The sequence below is a fragment of the Schistocerca piceifrons genome, chromosome 5, assembly GCF_021461385.2.
Source record: "Schistocerca piceifrons isolate TAMUIC-IGC-003096 chromosome 5, iqSchPice1.1, whole genome shotgun sequence".
In the NCBI taxonomy this organism is placed as follows: Eukaryota; Metazoa; Arthropoda; class Insecta; order Orthoptera; family Acrididae; genus Schistocerca; species Schistocerca piceifrons.
In genome coordinates, this window is record NC_060142.1 from 96,284,877 (window position 1) to 96,305,222 (window position 20,346).

The 20,346-nt window shown below is 48.4% G+C and overlaps 1 protein-coding gene across 1 annotated transcript in view; it reads left to right on the plus strand.

Annotated features, from left to right (window-relative positions):
- Window positions 1-11,983: 11,983 nt before the first annotated feature.
- The window catches only part of LOC124798761 (coiled-coil domain-containing protein 177-like), a 143,146-nt gene continuing 134,783 nt past the window's right edge, over window positions 11,984-20,346 (plus strand). Inside the window, exon 1 of the mRNA XM_047262290.1 lies at window positions 11,984-12,081. Coding sequence (XP_047118246.1) covers window positions 11,984-12,081 — 98 coding nt within the window. The remainder of the gene's footprint in view (window positions 12,082-20,346) is intronic.

Consider the following 20,346-nt stretch of genomic DNA (forward strand, 5'->3'; position numbering starts at 1 on the left):
TCCGCCGGGACCAGCCGCACAGTCCATGACTGCAGCGCCTTAAACCGCTCTGAATAATTTTTACATCCTAGCCATTTCAGCAGCATAGCTGACGCAGATGTGAGGCTACGCAAGACACTGTGCCGTGTCGTATAGTGTTTATGTGGTGTACTGCGTTGTGGTTTCAATGATCTTTAAATATGCTTCAAACGCAAATGAAAGTCAAAGTTACTATCCTTAATCATTGCATTAAAAACTGATAATTGTGCTCGAGTATTAATGTGGTCTTCTGGAAATAATGACATCAACAACACACTGTGCTATGTCAGTTTTTTAACTGTTTAGAAATAATTTACGCAAACATTTTGCACTTTTGACCACACACACACACACACACACATCAGAGCAATATATGTCCCTAGAGCATGAATTAATAAAGTTCTCAGGAATCTGACTCGGAAATGGATTCGTTTGCAAAAGGAATATTAGGAACAGTGTACTACGCCTTAATTAACCTGTACTTTTAATTAATATGCCGTGATCGCTGTGACAGCACAGGTGAGGGCACTATATTACAAAAAAAGAAGTTTTATAATTAACAAATTTACCACTGTGTTATGAAAACGCTGAAGTAATTGATACAATTATTGTTAACAGACCTGTATTTTAATGAGAGTTATTACAATCACGTCCGCACAAGCCAGCGGTAATCGTGAGAGAGCTAGAGTCAGTCTCTGTTCACTGGACAAAAGAAGGAAAGAATAGTAATTATTAATGTATTTTGTAGTCAGAATAGGATATCACAGTTTCATATGTAGTTGTTCGTCAGCATTGATGATCACCTTTTATCGCACACTTCACACTATTTCTTTCTTTTTCTACAAGACTAAGTTTGATCAACTGAATGTTCTATTGGTTAGGACTTCCTGAAAAACCGACAGAATGGTTTTGGATCTGTGTGATAATTATTCAATCATCGAATACATGACAGCACAATAATCAGGAATTTAACTTTTTCCAGTGTCCCTTACGAAACAATTACTCTCATTATTCGGGTGGAGAGTAATTTTCAAAACTAAAGGTTAATTATGAAGGGGACAGGCCTTAGGTAAATAGTTTGAGAGCAGCATAACTTAATTTCGGAAGATACAGCTTACCTTTCACTGTACATCAACACCTCATCACCACATTAGATGAAGAGGACGTGGATGTCCTGTTCCTTGGTCACCTTGATCACCAGACTTAAACCAAAGTGACTTTACTTTTGGGGGCATCCGAATACTGCTGTGTTTGCTGATTCAGGTGCTCGCGTACAGAACCTGCGAACAATGTGTCTGTGTAACCTGTCACACAGTTCGGCTACAGCTGGGAATACCCGAAAGAGTGAGGCAGCCCGCGACGACACGTACGATCGCGCGTATTGCATTGCATGGCGGTCTCTTTTGTAACGTGGCAGAAATTAATACCATGTTGTAGTTAATGAAATATGTGGTGTCACCACCAGACACCACACTTGCTAGGTGGTAGCCTTTAAATCGGCCGCGGTCCGTTAGTATACGTCGGACCCGCGTGTCACCACTATCAGTGATTGCAGACCGAGCGCCGCCACACGGCAGGTCTAGAGAGACATCCTAGCACTCGTCCCAGTTGTACAGCCGACTTCGCTAGCAATGGTTCACTGACAAAATACGCTCTCAATTGCCGAGACAATATTTAGCATAGCCTTCAGCTACGTCATTTGCTACGACCTAGCAAGGCGCCATTACCAGTTACTATTGATACTGAGTCATGTACAGTCAAGAGCGACGCTCATCATTAATCGATTAAAGTTAAGTATTCCACCAGCTACGTCCGTTTTTCTAAAGTCTAATTTCCTTGTCCTGTTTCAGACCTCACGCCGGTCTGCGTGAGCTAAAACGCGTGCCTTTCGGCTTCCTCTAATAATACGGTGTTGGCTCTCCTGCCAACCCACAACAAAATATACTAGTGTCACTTTTTTTATTGGTAACACACTGTCAGATCCAAGACACATGTCGATATGAACTCCTTTGTTCATTTTCCTATAACAAGTTTTTCCTTTACTTAAAAATCAACCAATTACAGTTGCTCAGCAAATGGATTCGCGATAGTAATTTATGAATGCATACAAAATGTGTAAACTCACATTTTGGAAGAGGGGAGCTCAGAATTTAACTTGCTGTGTACCTGCATCTACATCTACAGTCTGATAACCACCGCGAAGTGCATGGCAGAGGGTACGTCCCATTGAAACTGTTACTAGGGATTCTTCCCGTTCCCTACATGTGTGGAGCGGGGGAAGAATTAGTGCTGAAACACCTCTGCTCACGCTGTAATTAGTGTAATCTTGTCTTCGTGATCCCTTCTGGTTGGTTCCTTTCTTTGCTCTTCTCAACCTCACTGTCTTCCTTACTCTTTCCCTTGCCTTCTTCTCCTTGCCTTCTCATTGCCTTCTTCTCTTTGCCTTCTCTGGTCTCCGCCTCAGCGTTTGAGACAGTCCGTCCTCTCTCCCCCTCTCTCTCTTCTTTTTCCTCTTCTTCCTTCCTCCCTGTGCGTGCCTGAAGGCCGAGCCACGCGTTCGCACGCGTAGCCGGTGACGGGGTAACGCGTAATTCCCCGCCCTGGGTAGACATGTAAGGCACGCACGTACCCCCTGGTAAAGGCCAGGCCCAGGGAGGGGTGATTGCCTGAACTGATACCTTCTGACCGTGCCGATTGGTCCCTCCGTCTGTTTCTCGGGAGGTGTGACGTGAGGTGTACACATTCACCTAGGGCGGGACAAAAGTACTACCGCCTGCCTCACAGTTCCTCGTCGTTTCTCGATCTGAGGACGGAAAGGATTTTTCCTCTGTCAACCTGTTCGTTATCCAGAAGGGCGTAGATGCCATAGCCGGATCTGTCAAATCTTGTACCAGGTTGCGTAACGGTACCTTATAACTAGAAACTGAGAGCGCCTTTCAGGCACAAAAACTGCTTCGGGCCACACTCCTGTACACGTTCCCTGTCCGGGTGGAGGCTCACCGAACTTTGAATTCGTCTCGTGGTGTGGTCTATACTAGATCCTCGACGGATTGACTGACGAGGAGATTCAATCTTTCCTCGCTGAGCAGGGCGTGACGGCTGTCCATAGGGTCATGAGAAAGGTCAACAATGACCTTGTACCGACCCGGACACTTTTCTTGACCTTCGATAGTGTTAAGCTGCCATCGCGCATCAAGGCTGGCTACGAGGTTATTTCTGTTCGCCCCTATGTCCCGACACCTACGCGCTGCTACCAGTGTCAGCGTTTCAATCACACTCGACAGTCTTGTTCCAATGCGGCTAAATGTGTCACTTGTGGCAGGGATGCCCATGAGGGTGACTGTCCACCTCCGTCTCCTCGTTGTGTGAACTGTCAGGGTGACCATGCCGCATCCTCCCGCGGCTGTCCTGTCTATGAGGAAGAACGCTGTATCCGAGAAATTCGGGTCAAAGAGAAAGTGTCCACCTCGGCTGCTCGCAAGCTATTGGCTAGTAGGAAGCCCACGCAGCTCCCGGCGGGGAAATACAGTACTGTCCTCGCCTCTCCTCGGACTACCAGGGAGGTGGCAACCCAGACATGCGATCTGACCTTCAGCGCCACGGTCGTCCGTTCGGCCAGTGCTAAGATCGCGCGGTCGACGTCTCCTCTTCCTTCCATCACCCCACAGACACCAGCCCCTTCATCAGCTTCTGCTAAGACGAAGACCCCGAAGTCAGATGCACGGGCCTTCAAGAAGGAACCGTCCCGTGCAGACTTCTTACGTCCCTCGACCTCCCTGCCTTCGACCGGTATTTCCACCAAACGACCTTCCAAGAAGGCTCATAGGAAGCACAGTTCTCCTTCTCCGCCACGGCGCATTTCTTCTCCTGCGCCACCCAGCGGTTGCCGCCCCAGGCCGTCATCGGTTTCGCCTGGCCGCACCGCTGGTAGCCGAACATCTGGCCGTTCACCGGCGGAGGAAGCTCCCCCTCCCGGCCATCTTCCCAAGATAGCACATGAACCTATAGACCCAATGGACGATGACTGTCCGCCTACTGATAGCGGCGGCAGTGCTCGCTCGAAGCCAGGCCCTCAGCGGCCTTCGCGGTGACCCCTTCTTTCATCTTCCTTTTCTTCTTACGATGGCACTTATTCACTGGAATATTCGCAGCATTCGCTCCAACCGAGAGGACTTGAAGCTGCTGCTCCGCTTGCACCGTCCGCTCGTCGTAGCCCTCCAGGAAACAAAGCTACGCCCATGCGATCAAATTGCCTTGGCACACTACACCTCTGTGCGTTTTCACCTACCCCCTGTGGTAGGTTTCCCGGCTCATGGAGGGGATATGTTGCTGGTCCAGGATGATATTTACTACGATCCCATCACGTTGCACACCGGCCTGCAGGCAGTTGCCATCCGCATTACTCTCCCCACTTTTACATTTTCTATTTGCACCGTTTACACTCCATCGTCATCTGCCGTTACCAGGGCAGACATGATGTAACTTATTGTTCAGCTACCTGCACCACTTTTGTTAACTGGAGACTTCAATGCCCACCATCCCCTTTGGGGCTCTCCAGCATCCTGCCCGAGGGGCTCCCTGTTAGCAGACCTTTTCAACTAGCTCAATCTTGTCTGCCTCAATACTGGCGCCCCTACTTTTCTTTCGAACACATCTCACACCTATTCCCATTTAGACCTCTCTATATGTACTCCCCAACTTGCACGCCGGTTTGAGTGGTATGCACTTTCTGATACATATTCGAGCGACCACTTTCCGTGTGTTATCCATCTCCTGCAGCATACCCCCTCTCCGTGCTCATCTAGTTGGACCATCTCCAAAGCAGACTGGGGGCTCTTCTCTTCCTGGGCGATCTTTCAGGATCAAACCTTCACAAGCTGCGATAGTCAGGTCGCACACCTCACATAAGTCATTCTCACTGCTGATTAATATTCCATCTCTCATACCACTTCTTCTCCACGTCGCGTACCGGTCCCCTGGTGGACCGCAGCATGTAGAGACGCTTTACGTGCTCGTCGACGTGCTTTACGCACCTTTAAACGCCACCCTACAGTGGCGAATTGTATCAGTTATAAACGATTACGTGCACCGTGCCGTCGTATTTTTTTTAAAAAGCAAGAAAGCCAGCTGGGCTGCTTTCACAAGCACCTTCAACAGTTTTACTCCTCCTCCTGTTGTCTGGGGTAGCCTGCGCCGGCTATCTGGCACTAAGGTCCACTCACCAGTTTCTGGCTTGACGGTCGCGAATGACGTCCTTGTGGCCCCGGAGGATGTCTCCAATGCCTTCGGCCGCTTTTTCGCCGAGGTTTCGAGCTCCGCTCATTACCACCCTGCCTTCCTCCCCCGCAAACAGGCAGAGGAGGCTAGGCCACCTAACTTCCGCTCCTCGAATCGTGAAAGTTATAATGCCCCATTCACCATGCGGGAACTCGAAAACGCACTTGGCCGATCACGGTCCTCCGCTCCAGGGCCTGATTCTATTCATATTCAGATGCTGAAGAACTTACAATCGCATCTGGATTGAGGGACATGTTCCCGCATGCTGGCGCGAGTCTATTGTTGTCCCGATTCCTAAGCCGGGGAAGGACAAGCACTTGCCTTCCAGTTATCGACCCATCTCGCTTACCAGCTGTGTCTGTAAAGTGATGGAGCGAATGGTTAACTCTCGATTGGTTTGGCTGCTCGAGTCTCGACGCCTACTTACCAATGTACAATGTGGATTTCGTAGGCGCCGCTCTGCTGTTGACCATCTGGTTACCTTGTCGACCTTCATTATGAATAACTTCTTGCGGAAGCGCCCGGCCGCGGCTGTGTTCTTTGATTTGGAGAAGGCTTACGACACCTGTTGGAGGGCGGGCATTCTCCGCGCCATGCATACATGGGGCCTTCGCGGTCGCCTCCCTCTTTTTATTCGTTCCTTTTTAATGGATCGACAGTTCAGGGTACGTGTGGGTTCTGTCCTGTCAGACACCTTTCGCCAGGAGAATGGGGTGCCAGAGGGCTCGGTTTTGAGCGTCGCTCTCTTCGCCATAGCGATCAATCCAATAATGGATTGCCTCCCAGCTGATGTCTCAGGCTCCCTTTTCGTGGACGATTTTACCATCTATTGCAGCGCTCAGCGTACGTGTTTCCTGGAGCGCTGTCTTCAGCGTTCTCTTGACCGTCTTTACTCCTGGAGTGTCGCCAATGGCTTCCGTTTTTCTGCCGAGAAGACGGTCTGTATTAACTTCTGGCGCTACAAAGAGTTTCTCCCACCGTCCTTACGACTCGGTCCCGTTGCTCTCCCATTCGTGGAGACAACAAAATTTTTAGGTCTTACATTTGACAGGAAACTCAGTTGGTCTCCACATGTGTCATATTTGGCTGCCCGTTGTACCCTTTCTCTAAATGTCCTCCGTGTTCTCAGTGGTATGTCGTGGGGAGCGGATCGAACCGTCCTACTTCGCCTATATCGGTCGATCGTCCGCTCCAAGCTGGATTATGGGAGCTTCGTATACTCCTCTGCACGGCCATCCATCTTACGCCGCCTCAACTCCATACAACATCGGGGTTTACGACTTGCGTTCGGAGCGTTTTATACTAGTCCCGCCGAGAGTCTTCATGCTGACACTGGTGAGTTGCCACTCACCTACCGGCGCGATAAACTGCTTTGTCGGTATGCCTGTCGGCTACTGTCAATGCCCGACCACCCGTCTTATCGTTCCTTTTTTGATGACTCTCTCGACCGTCAATACGGGTTGTATGTCTCTGCCCTGCTACCCCCTGGAGTTCGCTTTCGTCGCCTCCTTCAACACCTTAATTTTTCACTCCCTGTAACCTTTCGAGTGGGCGAGAGCCACACGCCACCTTGGCTCCAGGCTCAGGTTCGCGTCCACCTTGACCTCTGCTCGCTCCCGAAGGAGGTTACCCCCGGTTCAGTCTACCACTCCCGTTTTTTGGAACTTCGTTCGAAGTTCATTAATATGACCTTCATTTATACAGATGGCTCTAAGACCAATGACGGGGTCGGGTGTTCTTTTATTGTCGGGGCACGAAGTTTCAAATACCGGCTCCATGGCCATTGTTCGGTCTTCACAGCTGAGCTCTTTGCCCTCTGCCAGGCTGTTCCTTACATCTGCCGCCACCGACATTCTGCTTATGTCATCTGCTCCGATTCCCTGAGCGCCATCCAGAGTCTGTGATACGTATCCGGTTCACCCTTTCGTGCACCGGATCCAACGCTCTCTTCAGCAGCTGGTGGATGTCGGTTCTCCGGTTAGCTTTATGTGGGTTCCTGGCCATGTCGGTATCCCTGGGAACGAAGCTGCAGATGCCGCGGCCAAGGCTCCGGTCCTCCAGCCTCGGACAGCTTCTTGTTGTGTCCCTTCGTCAGATTGCAGCAGGGTCATTTGTCGGCGCATTTTATCGCTGTGGCATGCCGATTGGGCTGCACTTACAGACAACAAGCTTCGGGCCTTGAAACCTCTTCCGGTGGCTTGGACGTCCTCCTAACGCCCTTCTCGGCGGGAGGAGGTAGTTTTGGCCCGGTTACGCATTGGACACTGCCGGTTCAGCCATCGCCATCTGCTGACGGCTGCGCCGGCGCCGTTCTGCCCATGTGGGCAATTGCTGACGGTCCGCCACATTTTAACGTCCTGTCCGGATTTTAACATACTGCGTCTTGATCTTGGCCTGCCATGTACTCTAGAAGCCATTTTAGCGGATGACCCACGAGCAGCTGCTCGCGTTCTTCATTTTATCAATTTGACGACCCTCTCTAAGGACATTTGATTATGCTGTTTTCTTTTTTTAATCCTATGCCTGTCAGTCTGTCTTTTATCGTGTTTTCAGTTTCGTTGCTGTTTTAAACTTGTGACTCGCGGTGCATTCCTATCGTAGTCTGGGCGCTAATGACCATTGAAGTTATGCGCCCTAAAACCACAAAAAAAAAATTCCCTAGAGACGCACATGAATTTACTTTCGTATTTGTTATTCTATTAACAAATATTCACAGAACAATTCGTCATAATTTATTAGGCAGAATAAATACACTAACACAGTTCACCTTAGATCAGAAAGCCAGGATGCGAAAGAATCTCACACGATGCCATATTATACTGGGGCATGCTTCGCCAATACGTATGCGAACAATAAGAGGTTACAGGCACGAGAGATGGAAACTAAGATTCGAGATTCTCATTTTAGATTCGCTGTCTCTTCTCCCCGCTTCTGGAATTGGAACGAGATTCACATACGAAGAGCGACCAACTGCAACTGGAATTCATGAGGTCTGAGCGGTTATGCCGAGCACGATACATGCGAACGAAGCGGAGCATTCTTAATCATCCTTAACGTGTGTCTACGTATCCGGAGCTACAAATGTATAGGCTCTGCTGACTTACCGTTATACGACAAATTATTGTCTTTTCTGCTCATGATAACGTCTGGTACCATGACGTCGCATTTTTTTTTTTCATCATCTTCTAGAAACAATCTGTATCACATGAAGTACACGTAAAGTGAGAACAATATGGCGGCGAAGTGGAGTTGAAACTATGAAACTGTGCTGGATTTCTGGAGTTTGCTTCTCTTTCTAGTAGTATAAAATAATGGTATAGCCTCGAAGTCTCTTGCGACGGATCTGTTCCATTAAAGGTTCTGTGTACTTGCGGCGGTTATTCTCTATGGAATTCGGAACAGTAAACACATTTCGGATTTCTGCCATTTTCAAGTGCGTACTCGTATACTTCTACATTATAGGAGGGTCACTTCAAAAGAAATGCACACTATTTTTTTAAATCCATCTTTTATTCTATATGTTTGAAAGTTTTACAGTGTGTACATACATCCTTTAGGAACAATATTTTCATTTCTCCACATAATTTCCGTCCATCTCAACTGCCTTACGCCATCTTGGAACCAGCACATGTATACCCGCACGCTAAAATTCTGGACCAACCTGTTGGAGCCACTGTTTGAAGATGACTCCCTTGTGCACGCTGCCAAACTTTGGGAAACTGAAAGACTCTCTTCGTGGAACAAAGAGATGATAGTCATATGGAGCCAGGTCAGGATTTAAGGCGGGTATTTCAGTGTTGTCCATCCGAGTTTTGTGATCGCTTCCATGGTTTTTTGACTGACATGCGCGATAATGCACGGACACAACAGCAAAAAAACCTGCTTTTGCCGATGTGGTCGAACACGACTCAGTCGAGATTGAAGTTTCTTCAGTGTCGTCACGTATCCATCAGAATTTATGGTGATTCCACTTGGCATGATGTCCACAAGCAAGAGTCCCTCGGAATCGAAAAACACCGTAGCCATAACTTTTACAGCAGAAGGTTTTGAATTTTTTTTTCTTCGGTAAATTTGCAAGTGCCACTCCATCGATTGCCTCTTCGTCTCAGGTGAAAAATGATGGAGTCATATTTCATCACCTGTCACAATTCTTCCAAGAAATTCATCTCCATCATTCTCGTACTGTTCCAAAAGTTCGCTGCATACCGTTTTTCTTGTTTCTTTGTGAGCCACTGTCAACATCCTGGGAACCCACCTGGCACAAACCTTTTTTGAACGCCAACACTTTCAGTATTCTGCAAACACTTTCTTCCCCTATCCCAACGTAGCGTGACAATTCGTTCACTGTGATGCGTCTGTCAGCAGTCACCAATTCGTTAACACTCTGCACATTGTCTGGAGTGTGTGCAGTACGAGGCCTGCCGCTGCGAGGACAATCCTCAATATTGCCGTGCCCGCCTTCATCACTTAACCTGCTTGCCCACCGACTGCCGGCCGGTGTGGCCGAGCGGTTATAGGCGCTTCAGTCTGGAACCGCGCGACCGCTACGGTCGCAGTTTCGAATCATGTCTCGGGCATGGATGTGTGTGATGTCCTTAGGTTAGTTAGGTTTAAGTAGTTCTAAGTTCCAGGGGACTGATGACCAAAGAATTTAAGTTCCGTAATGCTCAGAGCCTTTTTTTTTTTTTATTTGATCCCACTGACTAACTGTACAGCGATCGACAGCTGCATCTCCATACACCTTTTTCAACCTCTTGTGGATGTTTCCCACTGTCTCGTTTTCACAGCACAGGAATTCTATGACAGCACGTTGCTTCTGACGAACGTCAAGTGTAGCAACCATCTTGAAGACATGCTGCGACGGCGCCACTCACGGGAACAGGTTGAACTAAGTTTGAAAACAAGCGGGAAAGACGTATCTACACACTGTAAAACATTCCCACATGCAGAATGAAAACTGTATTTTTACAAAAATAGTGTGCATTTCTTTTGGAGTGACCCTCGTATATACGCAAAAAGGGGCGATGTTGTGAATTTACATCTGTCATTTTAATACATAAAGGCTGTCATAGTAAGCACGAGTGAGAACAACGTTCCATAGTCGTCAGTACTTTAATGCTGTAGTGGCATACTATATAAATTTAATGTTAAAATAAAAACTCGTATCACACAGAACACCGGTCTACTCAGACTGATTCACCTCTGCCCACTTTCCATGAAGTCGCCGTTTATAGATGGCATCTGTCATATCTACAGTGGTAACTATTTGTCGGTACATGTCCCCAGCACTTATAGATAGGCGCCATTACAAAGGTGTTCAGAAATTCCCCTTACAAGCTTCTAGGACTTGTAGAGGGGAGTGAGTATACAGAACAACAAATTGCTAAGTGCAGATAATTGTAGGTAGACTTCACAGTACATAGCAAATGCAATTTACAACTGTCTGTTCACTTCTAGGAGTTCACTAAACGGCATTCCCTGTCTAAGTCAGCACTGGACCATGGTCTACAACCAAGTGAGCGAGAGCTGCTCTTCAGTCTCCCGAGTAGGTTTTTGTCCGTTTTCGTCCGGTCATTGGCGGATTGTACTCTGCCACCAATTGTCCGAGGCGTAGTCGATATCTTCATCCTCAGCGCCGCCCGTGGCGCCTGGCGCTGGTGGAACTCGCTCAGCCCCCGCCGGGATGGCCGAGTGGTTCTAGGCGCTACAGTCTGGAACCGCGCGACCGCGACGGTCGCAGGTTCGAATCCTGCCTCGGGCACGGATGTGTGTGATGTCCGTACGTTAGTTAGGTTTAAGTAGTTCTAATTTCTAGGGGATTGGTGACGTCAGCTGTTAAGTCCCATAGTTCTCAGAGCCATCATAACCATTTTTTGGAACTCGCTCAAGTGGCGAGTCTATGGCACTTGCACCAGTTCGCACCTTTGCGCCAGGGTTTCCTTTTATATAGCTGTGTCTTTTTCGGACGACACAGCAACATGTATACCTTTCACCATTGGACAAAGTGTCTGTTACAATTATCACTGTACTTTCCTATATTTTTTCTGTATGCATTCTATTACCTGTGGTTCGGAATTGATCAAAAGAACGATTTCTATTCTTTATCTACTCATGGCTTTCCAATGGACTAAAAACTGTTGAATGTGAAGTGAAAATATACCTTTGTGTGCAAGTTTGTGACAAAAAACGGTGATGTCGTGATTTAAACATAGTTACGTATGTGTAGTTAAGCAGCGTAATTCGGCAATTTTTCTTTGTATGTACCTAAAAAATATTCGTTTTAGCGACTCTGTCCGGCACAAGACACTGGTTTCGCCGTCAGGCTTCAGTACGTCTTGAGACTAATTGATCAGCAGCCAGCGGTGTTACCGAAATCCACGATGCAGCGCCATCATTGCGACTGAACGTGAAGCCCGCGGCGTGTTCACGCCAACACAGTTGATCTTAACGCGTGTAAGTATTGGCCAGTAAGAGGCGTATAGTCAGCAACCGCTGTGGATTTAGAGCGACGACTCTTGCCTGCGCCGCATGGCGCTCACTATTACCATCCGCTGGTGTAGGTTCGAGTCTTCCCTCGGGCATGGGTGGGTGTGTCGTCCTTAGCGTAAGTTATTTTGAGTTGTATTAAGTAGTGTGTAAGCTTAGGGACCGATGACCTCAGCAGTTTGGAAATTTGTGGTAAGGTCGTATGGGACCAGAGTCAGCTCTGCTGGGTGCCTGGCCAACAATCTCGCACCGCCCTGAGCCAAGCTGTCTTCAGGATCCTGTCAACACATCACCGACACGGTGAGTTCTGTAGTATACGAAGGGGTGTGCCCCTGCTACTCCTGGTCTGGCACGACGTTACCGCTCTGCTGGTTGCCACTCCTCGCTCCCGAAGGCGCTCGACCTTCAGAGACAGTTACGCATCTCGCTAGTACTTCCTGTGCTTCTATTCGGTGTCTATTGTATTCTGTTAACGGGTTCACCTCTAACAAGCACCACCAGAGACCGGTGCCGTCGCATACGATCCGTGGTAGTAGCACCGCCGTTGTTGCTGCTGCTGCGCGCGCTGCCTACCTTACATCCGGAGTTTACGTGAGCCTCGAGATCCCACGGATATTCCTCCGCTGCGGTGTACTTAAGCCGTGGCGCGTGGTCCAGCGGCCAGTGAGTGAGTTCAGTCAGTGGACAGTCAGATGTCGAAAGCTGGATTTTTGAACGAGACGATGCGTTGTTTACGTGCGTGGCCGAGGCAGTTGCCCCTATTGCGCATGAGTCGGTCGATCGCCGTCCGGCGGGGTTTCCGACAGTAGCGGCCCTATCGTTCGCTCCATCTACGACTACAAGGCAAATACCACCCGACTACCAAACGCTTACATATTCGGAAGCCTGTGAAGAAGAGAAGATGGATATCAGACACCTCCAGGAGGGCCGGCCGCTGTGGCCGTGCTTTTCTAGGCGCTTCAGTCCGAAACCGCGCACCTGCTAAGGATCGCAGGTTCGAATCCTGCCTCGGGCATGGATGTGTGTGATGTCCTTAGTTAGGTTTAAGCAGTTCTAGGTCTAGGCGACTGATGACCTCAGATGTCAAGTCCCATAGTTCTTAGAGCCATTTGACTCCAGGAGGAAGAGAGAAAACCACTGCAGATAGTCACCGGCGCCGGCGAAGCGGGATTCGTGTTGTCGCCGAAGAAAAGGCAAACTCGGCTTGCCTCGGCAAGAGTGGCGTCTACGCCGCCTGTGCTACCGATTTTCTCTCTCTCTCTCTCTCTCTCTCTCTCTCTCTCTCTCTCTCTCTCTCTCGTCATACCGGACTCTAGAGTCCATTATCGCAGCAAAGTATTTGTGCTACCGATTGAAAACTCTTTTGTAGCATTGCGAGAAGATGATCCTACAACACAGGACCAATAGCTACACCAACAGCAGAAGTAGCAACTGGAGCAACATAAGCACAGTCGTGCTGCACTATTAGGAGAACTTAAAACTATTAAATAACTAGCTGAAGGAGATCCTTGCGGGCCCTCTTATTCTGCGGCACTCTGGAGCGTGAGCTCTAGTTTGTGCCGCCAGCCAGAGTAAGCATTTATGTCATTGTTACGGAGTACGTAAGCGCCGAGGGTATTACCAACTACACATTGTAATATAATGATTATTCCCTGCTACTGTAGTGTTATCTTGAAGCTGTGAGAAAGGAGAACAGGCGTTCCAAGGCGCGGAAGCAGACGAAACTATGAGTGAGATTGTTACATGAAGTAAACAGTAAGGGGAGAGCCTTGCGAAAATGCAGACACCCCCAGACGCGGTCCCAGGGCGTTAGTTACTCTTCAAGGAATTAACATGTAATTTCATAGGTCGTCTAGACGCTGTAGTAGGTTGTCACCGTAGAACGTTATACACTAGTAGGTGCCTGTTGGTTACAAAGGCAGCTTGATACCAGCCCTTGAGAACAGCAACGTCAGTACACTCACAAGGATTAGAAAGAGAGCGAAAACGCCAACAACTATTGACCTAGCAGTCCCTACTCCGGGGAGCCCGAGGGGCCGGGCTAAATGACGTATCACAATATTTCAAGCCTTATTTGGCAGAGCAGTTACGCTTAGCTTGCAGCTGAACAATGTTGATAGCAAATACGGACTTACTTAGTGCAACTGCATTAACATACTCGCCTTAAGAGCAGTAGAGGGGACCTATCTAAACCATGATTGGCAGGCACCTGCAAGAGACCTACGGGATTGGCTGGGTCTGCTGTAAGTGGGGAAAACGGAGCCCCCACGCGACTATTGAAAACCCCCTAAATTCCGCATTTTCGCAGTCAGATGATCTGGGCGCCGAATCCGCGTCCGTCGACTCCAGCCCTCGGTCCATCTCAACGTAAATCTGCTCTCTCACTTGGAGTGCCTCAGTGACCAGTGTCACATTTAGTATGTTTTGTTTTGCAACTAAGTTGTTGCCTTAAGACGCTGCTAGTGTTTGCTACTATGGTTAGCATCCACTCCTGGGACTTCTGCACTGGCTTCTGTTGTGTTATTCATGCTTTTTCTAACCCTAGAAGTAGTCTCCAGCTTATTAGTTAGTCCTGTCTGGAATAAACAACTATTTCAAAACCCTGTTTGTCCAAGAGTCGCCACAACGAGTTCAAAAATGGTTCGAATGGCTCTGAGCACTATGGGACTTAACATATGAGATCATCAGTCCCCTAGAACTTAGAACTACTTAAACCTAACTAACCTAAGGACATCACACACATCCATGCCCACTGTAGGATTCGAACCTACCACCGTAGCGGTCGCGCGGTTCCAAACTGTAGCGCCTAGAACCGCTCGGCCACCCCGGCTGGCACAACGTGTTCCTACCGAGTCTCACCACCTGCATTTCTAGTAAATGCTTGTACCATTGTTGGCTCAGATAGAAGAAAAATTCACAATGAAGGCATTTGAAAGTTTTCTTTTGCCTTCTGCTCTGTACCGCTCGGGAGCGCAGCCTGACCAGCAACCCCTTTTCCCCTCTCCCACCTATGTCAGGACACAACATTTCCGTCGGCAAAACCGAAATGGCTGAAGGCTGTTATCAAGGGAATTCCTCGGGCTGTACGTCACGAAAATGTTACAACAGTACTATACGAAATAGGATTCATCGCCACGCTAGTTGACTGACTCAAGATTCACGGTACAACAAAGACGTCACCGAAAAGGGTAGTCATACTATCTGATACTGAGAAGCACCTCGAGATATTACAAATGGAGCGGTTCTGTTATCTTTCTGTCACTGTTGAGGAAATGCGCTCTAGTAGAGTCCTCATTCAGTGTTACAACTATCACACGGCAGGTCTCTGCGCAATGCCGACTCGGTGTGTTAAGTGAGACCAAGTCCCCCGAAGCGAGAGTCACCAGCGGCCTTCTGCCTTGGTCAAGGTAACCATCCAGCCAGCTATAGAGGCTGCGTCCGGCACATGAATGCTCGACGTCAGCAATCTGGACCCCCACTCTCTGCACTCAGGATGCCGCCCAGAAGATGTCATCGATCTCAGTCCATCAGGCAAAGCTTGTTTTCACCTCAAGGCGGCAGGAAAAACGAAGGTATACATCTGCAACACTCATTAATCTGCTAAAAATCAGACAGAATTTGACAGGAGGAGTCTTATCCCGTGGGATTTGCCGTGACCCTCAGGCGAACTTCCAGATCTTAAAGAGCCCATCTACCAGTCAGCAATCCCAGGAAGTACTCAAGCCTCCCGAAGACATGGCATATCTTGCCGAGTTGATTCGTGAGCTAAGGCAGACTGTCACTGAACTTACGGAAACGCTGTTTGCTATAGCAGAACCCAGTATCACGACTCTTCAGGAAGTTATCAGAGAACTGTTCCATATTACCAGTGACACCACACAGATTAGTCATGCCAATGATTGGGCACATGGCGAGTATCACCTTCGCAACTTGTAATGCTGCGAAAATCTTCTACAAGTTGAAATTTTGATATTTCTGTCGTCAGTGAGACTCACCTGAAGCGGGGATTAAGGGCCAATATTGCGATCTATACATGCCACCGCTTGGATCGCCTTACGGCCAGAGACGGAACGGCCGTCTGTTCGCTCCGCCATTGTGCAGCTCCCCACTTTCCGCAAGGACGAAACCAGCCATGGGGTCGTGACATTCACGGCCGTCTACAGATAACCCAAAGGAGTCCCAGAAAAGGATGCTTTCAATTTCAGGAACGGGAAAAATCTTATCATTCCTGATAAATTCAATCCAAACACGTTAAGTGAAATTCCTGTAAGGGAAATTGCAGAGGTCGTACCCTACGCCATGTAGTTGACTGCTTCCAAGCCTAGGCCAGCGCTCTTGACGGACCCACGAGCTATTCCAAGAAAGGTACCCAGAAATACGTTCTGGAACCCCTTGTACTGTCAAGTGCATTGCGGGAGTCGTCGCAACTGAGACTGTCCATGTGCGCTCCTCTGGCCACATCCTGGTCATTTTCTCTGCCCCAGGGCAGCTTATCCCCACCGCCAGCTGCTTTAGCACTGATAAGACTGACTGGAGCGACTATACTCGCAGACTACACCATACTCTCACTACAAATCCGTTACCAGCTGACGCAGATGTTGACGAGGCCGCTACCTGCATCACAACGACCATTTGAAAAGGCTTCAATCTATTCACACCTCAGCCGCCCATGACGGACGCAGACCGTCGCCATGAAGAAGAGATCCTCCTCTTTGTATGGGAATAGAACCGCTTGATTGAAGAGTGCCATCTCACGAAAGATCGCGACGTTAAGATTCGAGTCAATTTTCCCCAGCAGCGCATTAAGGCAGCCCTCATAAAACATCGCCATAAACGATGGGCAGGCAAGTCAGCATTGATCCGACCGACTGATGGCCCATGGAATCCTTCACGAAAAGGAATTTCATGGCATCTCCACTAGTGACTCCTAGCAGGCACGCCTACAAACCATATGAAAAAGCTACTGCCATACCTGATGTGTTCGAGCGCAACTTTACACCGGTAGAGGAGCCCATAAATCAGGCCAGATGGTTGAATACAGACATCAGGCCTATCTCACAGCAGACCCTGACGGGGCAGAAGCCCAATAACAGGAATCTATCAGCAAAGAAGAAGTCTGACAGACACTTCAATTTCATCCCCGCATGAAAGCGCCTGGACTCTACCTCATCACTGCCCCAATCCTCCGAAAATTACCAACCATTTCACCTCAGAGTAGCACTTGCAACCTACGCCCTCACAGAGTGGAGGACATCCAGCAAGTAATTGCCATGGTACTATAGGGATCTGTAGAGCATAAAATATGAATACAATTATTCCATGATTTCTTAACATGTATCCAATCATACAGTCACTTCTTTCCCATATATTCCTTTCCTCTCAGATCTGCTCAGAACCACCTCATTCCTTATCACTCCACCTAATTTTCAGCATTCGTCTGCAGTTCCAGATCTCAGATGCTTCGACTGTCGTCTTTTCACATTATCCCGAAGTCCACGTTTCACAACCATACAGTTCTGTGGTACAAACGTATATTCCCAGAAATTTCTTCCTCAAAATGAGATGTTTGATACTAGAAAACTTCTCTTGGTCACGAATGCCCTTTTTGTCAGTGCTAATCTGCTTTTGATATCCTCCTTGTTACGTCCGTAATTGATTCTTTTGCTGCCTACTTAGCAGAATTCTTTAACTTCATCTAATCCATGATAATCAATCCTGATGTAGCAAAAACGAGAATAGCGAGAAACTTAACATCTCATAACCTCCGTCTTTATTCGCTTTACTCTTCGTGCATATTCAGTGCTCATTAGAGGCTATAATATTTCTCTAATTTTTCTTCACTTTCAGTGAGGATAGTAATGGCATCAAAAAATCTGGTCATCGATATCTTTTCCCCTTGACCTTCAGTTCCACTCTTGAAATTTTCCCGTACTTAAGTCATTGCTTCTTCGGTGTATAGATTGAACAGTAGGAGCGAAAGAGTAAATCAATGTCATGTACCTTCTTCAATCCGAGCATTTCGTTTATGGTCTTTAGCTGTTATCATTCCCTCTTGGCTGTTGTACGTATTATCTCTCCCTATAGCTTACCCCTATTTTCCACAGAATTTCAAACTCTTGCGCCATCTGACATTGTCGAAAGCTTTCTCCAGGCCTACAGATCCTATGAACGTGTGTTTTAGTACTGACCCTGAAGTATCCTGAGATTATGAAGAAGTCAGTCGTCGTTTGCCCAAACTGGGAGAGAATCGCGCAGCACCAACCAGATATCGGCCTATCAGCCATCTCTCAACTCTCAGTAAAGCTGTTGCTCCGATTAGCCGCGCACCTCGCTCTTGAAGCAGTATCGCGAGATGAACAATTTGGGTTCATGAAGGCCACTCCAATCCTCTCTAGCTCTTACGGGTGGTCGTGCACGTCATGCAGGCTTATAACATACAGATATCTGCGGCATGATTCTCCTCGGTGTCTCACAAGCTGTTGGCAGCATGTGGCACCGAACTTTTCATATATGGTTTGTCGAGCCATTTGGTGCACCTACTTGCTAGCTATCTGGAGGGTAGGTTCTTCGTTGTGCGAGTTTTAGGTGCCACCTCCACGAGTAACTGTGTCCTTGCTGGAGTCCCGCAGGGCTCGGTGTTGAGCCCCATCCCGTACAGTGTTTACACTGAGGATTTACGTACCTCACTTCGAGTTGAAAAGCATGTCTACGCTGACGGCACTGCCATGGTCTGTCGCCACAAGTCCAGTGGCGGTTCATCGTGATCTTCAGGTTGGCTGCTGTGACATGGAGGAATAAGCTTCTACCTGGAGAATTCAATTTAATGCTGCGAAGAGTCAGGCACTACCACTTACGAGACGATGGGGTGTGGTAACAGAAAACATCTCGTTATGAGATACCTCCATTCTTTGCGCAACGAAAGACAAATACCTGGGACACAACCTTCACAACAGTGGACCTGGAAGCATCATGTCGGCACCTCAGAGTTCTTTATGCCATTTTGAATGAAAGACATTATCTGTTCAGCGTGGCCTTCGAATATACAGATCAACATTGGGTAAGCGTGGTCTATGATCGTCCACCATACACCATGTCAGCCGCTCACACGCATATAGCGATACTGCAGTAACTCAAGAACTAAGCGCTTGGCAACATTTTCAACGTGACGCACTATTTCCCTGCTGTTACCTTGACAAGGCGGCGAAGGAACCAATTGCCCTAGCACGATTTCAGGGACAAGTAGCGAAGCTGTATCAGAGGACAGAACCGTCACCAAACGTCCTCATAAGAAGATTAGGACGGTATAATGAGGCAACCATTTATGCAGCCCGTGGCTCTGCTGTACAGGTCGAACGGAGCGACCAGTTCAGAAGAAGCCTTCGAGAAGCAGCGGCCAGCTGCAGTCGCACTTTCGCTCCAGGCCGTTCTCACCGGTCGCTTACGGCGTCTCATATGTTGGAGCACAGCTGATTCCGAACCACGTCGCATCACTGTGCTACGTCGCCCAGAAGCCATCAGCACTCTCCTGGAACCCAGTGCCACTGTATACTGGCGCAGCACTGATTACGTCACGATCTACGTCATAACCCAGATGACGAAAAACTCTTGGTGTTGCTACGTTCATATTTGTTCTGGCGTAACCACAAGCGCCGGAACGAAGAAGTGGAACGCAAGAGCAGAGAAGGTGGTGAGAAAACATTGGCCAATGGTGCGCGGAATTGAACCGCACGGCGCTAAGAGCGACACCTGAAAGACGTCAATATAAACGCCGCTCCTGCTAGCCTCGGCCGCTCAGATCGGCCCGAGTCCGCAACGAACATGTCTGCTACGCTGTCAGATTATCGCGATCCGTATCAAGTGCCTACTTGGGCATTGCGTATTGGACTTCGTCTATGGCAAGACCTTCAGTTTGGAGTTAACAGCAAATGTCCTAGCGAGAGGCGTCAATTTGCTTTCTAGAAACAACGTTAGTAGTTTTATTTGTTTGAATTGTTGCATATCATTCCGAGAACGCAACATCCTCTAGGCACCCTATAAGCAACTAGTGGGCAAGACCCGAAAATACTGATGAAGGGCCAGCCGAGGTGGCCGAGCAGTTCTAGGCGCTTCAGTCCGGAACCACGCGACTGCTATGTGGTACTTCAATTTTGGTGGTGAGACTGCATTAAATATTAGGTTGGTCGGTAAACTGTATTGCACGCAATGACTGACTGAGTCAACAGTAAGACAACTAAGCCCACAACCTGCCTGCTAGATGTGGGCATTGCATCTCCGACTTAAGATGACGTTTGTGTAAAGATTGCGACCTTGTATGGGCGCTGATGACAGCGCGGTTGAGCGCCCCGCAAACCAGTCCAATCTAGGTACTTTCAAGAACGATGATGAAATGATGAGAGCAACACAAACACCCAGTCCCTGGGCAGAGAAAATACCCAATCCGGCCGGAACCGAATCCTGGACGCCGTGATCCACAGGCAGCAACGCAAGCCACTAAACCACAAGCTGCGGACGAAGACGTATGCTGAACTAGAGAAATAAATCACCTTGTTTCGACCTGGGACTGAA